Source organism: Aptenodytes forsteri, unplaced genomic scaffold (genome assembly GCF_000699145.1).
Source record: "Aptenodytes forsteri isolate BGI_AS27 unplaced genomic scaffold, ASM69914v1 Scaffold280, whole genome shotgun sequence".
Taxonomy (NCBI): Eukaryota; Metazoa; Chordata; class Aves; order Sphenisciformes; family Spheniscidae; genus Aptenodytes; species Aptenodytes forsteri.
The window spans coordinates 1172038-1176072 of record NW_008796042.1 but is presented as its reverse complement, the minus strand read 5'-3'; the positions used below and the strand labels follow the sequence as shown (position 1 = coordinate 1176072).

Genomic DNA, 4035 nt, shown 5'->3' with positions numbered 1-4035 from the left:
GACAAGTTCTGCAGGAAAAGGCAGAGTTCATCACTAGAACCAAGTAGCAAAATCGGAAAGTCCAGGTAAACTTCAGGGCAAAAAAGTCCCTCTCCAGGTCTGACATGGAGGGAGTAAATGCCAAATGAAACACATGGTAGGGACTGTTGTTCAAAGGTAAACTAAATTACATAATTCAGTTAAAAATGTGAAATCAGACTGACCAAGAAATCTAAGTGACTTCATATCCCCACACTCTACTTGGCTTTACATCTGCTGCAGCTATGTAAGATATGCAGGAGTAATTGCATCCCTTAGAAGAAGACAAAAAAGACAAGTTCTGCTAGTTGATCTATTGAAAAATGTATTGCCTCAGGCGGGAACAGGGGTCAAGTGGCTAACTGAGCCATTGGTGGTCTGAGCAACTGATAAGGCCATCAGCAATTCCGCAGAAAAAATTGCCCAAAGTCCAATTCCTTTTGCAGCCCCTCTCCAGCCCCGCTCATGCTGCAGCTCTCACCTTTCCTCTTTCTCTCAAAACCCACCATAAACCCAGGGTGAGCTTTCTGTAAGGCCCCCACTCATGTTCACTGTGGGCGCTGTAAGAGCACCCACACCTTTCTTCTCAGTATGTATAGTACTAACGAGATTTCTTACCAGCCACATTGAGCTCTGACATCTCTTTAGGTGTACATGACAAGAGTCAGCCACTGGAAAAAAGAGGAGAAAAGGTGCATTTAGATAGTGATGTTACACAAAGTCTTCAGACATGTGTCTCTACCTTCCGGCTGTGACCCAGTGACTATGGTCCTTTTGTCCTGCACAGGATAGTTAAGGGATTTTGAAACTGCCTTTTTCCCTTATTACAATTCAGACCTATAAACAGTTTCCATATGTTGCTTTCCATGATAAATTATTGCAGCAGGTGCAGCAGAAGCAATTGCTGGAAAAGGATGGCACCTGCGTGATTGCGAGTGGAAGGGACGGCAGGCTCTGGGAATGTGGCTATCCCACAGACTACCCCGTAAAACAGGTTCAGGGCCTCTGCTTGGAAATTCTGCTCAGCTCTCGGTGCAACGAAGATTTAATGAACTATGAGCCACTGAACTAACTACAGAGTGTAAACAGGAGCCAGCAAGATTGTAAAAGTTTTTTTAAAAAAAGTCTTTTTAAACACTGTATTGTCAAGTAACAGTCCCCAGACTGATAAAACGCAGCACTCAGGCATATCACTATGGAGCACAGCAGGATTTTTGCTTCAGACTAGCTGATAAAAAGCTTGATGTATCCCCATTTGGCTAGCTATCCTTCAGGCTGTGCTTTTAAGACAAACAGCAGCAGCAAGTATTTGTCTGCTATTTCTTTCTTAAAACCAAGATGTTTTGCAATTCAGAATTAACAGATGGGGCAGTAAGAAATGAGGGCACAGATTTTTTTTTTTTGTCACTTCCTCAAAGTCACTTTGAGCAATGTTTCCAGCAATGACAGGCTGGCATCAGTAAGGGAAGACTCTGTGCTTTGGTCGTAGATGGCCACCACTGAGCTGTGCTCACCCTAGTGAGGCTGCATGACTGGGGCCAGGGAACCCCACGGAAATACCTCCCCGCTGCCCATTACACACATCCAGCCAGGTGAAACCCTCACCACTGTTGGTGTCAGAGGCAAAACCCCTAGTAACATACATCACACATCATCTTTAACTTCACCCTCCTGCTAACATACTCAGTGGTCCCACTTTGGACCTGGAGAGAAGAGAAGAGAAGGAAGGAGCATCCTCACCTCCATTGCCGTCATCAAAATTTGTGATCTGCCTTCTGCTAAGTTTTGAAATGCATCTAGGGGTAGAACAAAGAAAATTGTATTTCATGAGGAGGAAGCAAGAGTGCAACGCAGACACAAGGCTGTGGCAGCTGAGCAGAGCTGCGGTCCCCGTGCTGGGATGCTCTGCCTGGCTCAGGTGTCCACACACACTGTCCTGCCTAGCCACATCTCATTTCTGTGCTGGGTACCCCTTTCAGCTTTGTCCCTTGGATCACAGCCTGCAAAGGCATCCCAATTGCAGGGCCAGAATTTGGCAAAAGTGTAGGGACAGGGAGTGCTCATTGTGACTGCTTTCATCTGCTCTCATAATTCGTTTCAACAGTAGCTCCCGCCTGAAGACTGACAGGAGAACGGTGAACTAATGAAACACATCTTCCCACAGGGAAGCTTTCTGTTGGTCCTTTTCCATCCTCCCTGGCAGTTAGTGATCACAGTGTGCCCTAAAGAAAGTGATTCTCTTGAAGTCATTAGCATGCCTTGCAAGCTTTTTCCAGGGAATATAAATGCAGACGCTGCTGTTATTCAGCTAGAGTTTGAAATTAACATTGCTGAAAGTTTTCTGACAGAACACTTTGCCATCAGAAAATTTAAATCCATTCAAATACTGATATTCTATGAGCACATTTATATTGCAGTTTGTCTAGGAGAAATGTTCAAACCCAAGTGTTTGGATAAAGTCAAAACACAGTATTTTGAGTTCTTTTTATTTATTTTGAAATTACTTTTCTCCTAGAAATGTGCTGTTGTAATAAAAAGTTGAAACAAATTTAAGTCTGTCTATGCTTGAATGACACATTTCTCCAGGAGCCTGTTTCCCACCCTGAATGGAAAAGGCATTTTAAGATCATGAATGTTTTGAAACCTGCCCGGCTTTAGGCAAAAATGCAAGGCTGCTGGGAGAGTGTAGGAACAGGGCACAAGGGCGTGTTGCTCGTCGGCCCCTTAGGAGGCAACCAGAGCTACCTACACGATCCAGAAAAGAGAGAAGGCAGGGAGGAAAGCTAACACGATGAAGCACATCCAGCCTATACTGCTCCGAAGAAAGGCATAGAACAAGGAAATCCTCATGTTGCGCCCATCCCCTTGACAAGGTTGTATTTGCAGGGCTGGGCTGGCGCCCAGCAGTCTTTCTAGGAACAAACGGCAGTGCTGAAGTTACCTCCTCTGGGCAGAGGTAAGTGCTCCTTTACTGCTTTGTTAACTCCAGTTAAATAGAGTTTGCAAAGAAGCTGCTGCTTTTGGTTTGGGTCTCATCTCTGGCTATCTTGAAAGGATGAGTAATGATTTAATGGGACAGATTTTATCTTCCCTGCTGCATTCACATCATCATAAAGGTGGACTGCCTTTTATTCCCACTTGGCACCCTTATCCTCTCCTGTAAAAATCTTATTCACAATGATTTGAAAAGTTTGAGAAATGTATTGCACATTAAACCATCTGTAAAGTGATAACGAAAGACTTGAGAGCATTTTAAGATACTCATTACAGACAGCAATGAAACTTTTAGAGATTCCTTTCCACATGGATATAAAGGAGCTGTCTTTACACTGGCACTTAAAATGTAAAAGAATCTTTTTAAAGATGAAAAAGAAATGCCATGGTACTAATTTAGGCATAAGAATTTTCATCTACAGCAAGTGATGCACATAATCACAAAAAATGGGTGTTTACAAGTTGTCTGGTTTTTAATGAAAGCATTAAAATCAGGACACGCTCTGACTTTCTGAGCTGCTCCTGCTGTACTCCCTTGAAATGGGATTTTAGGCAGTGTCATCCAGGCAGATCTGCTGACCACTATTGGCCCATAAAACATCAGTGGTAAAAACGCATAGACAAAAAATGAACACTCATTTCCATGCACTGTTGAAACACAACTCATTCCAAAGATGAACTAAATTGCTGTAGCAATGTTCTAGCACATGGGTCACAATTGCTGGGTTTGTTTAGTATTTCCACTCAGAACACTTATAATAGTAAAAATTATGCTTTTGTAAAGCAGAATTCCATTTACTTACAGGCAAAGGTTTATTTACAGACACTCCCTCCTTGCAACTGCCAGACAATAGCTGGACACAACACAGGGCGTGGGTTTGTTTATCCACTGAGAAGGATCTCAGACCTTCTCCTTACCAAAAAACTGAGAGAACTTCACAGAAGTTGGTGGGAACATCGCTCCAGTAAAAAAAAAAAAAAAAAAACACCCCCCTTGCTGTGGTTTAGACTTCTCCAAATTTT

The 4035-nt window shown here is 43.1% G+C and overlaps 1 protein-coding gene across 1 annotated transcript in view; it reads right to left on the bottom strand.

Annotated features, from left to right (window-relative positions):
* Positions 1–662: 662 nt before the first annotated feature.
* Positions 663–4035, bottom strand: part of LOC103904195 (calpain-13) — a 44860-nt gene continuing 41487 nt past the window's right edge. The window contains exons 20-21 of the mRNA XM_019473715.1: positions 1759–1814; positions 663–689 (exon numbers count right to left, since the gene is read on the bottom strand). Of these exons, the coding sequence (XP_019329260.1) occupies positions 663–689; positions 1759–1814 (83 nt within the window). The remainder of the gene's footprint in view (positions 690–1758; positions 1815–4035) is intronic.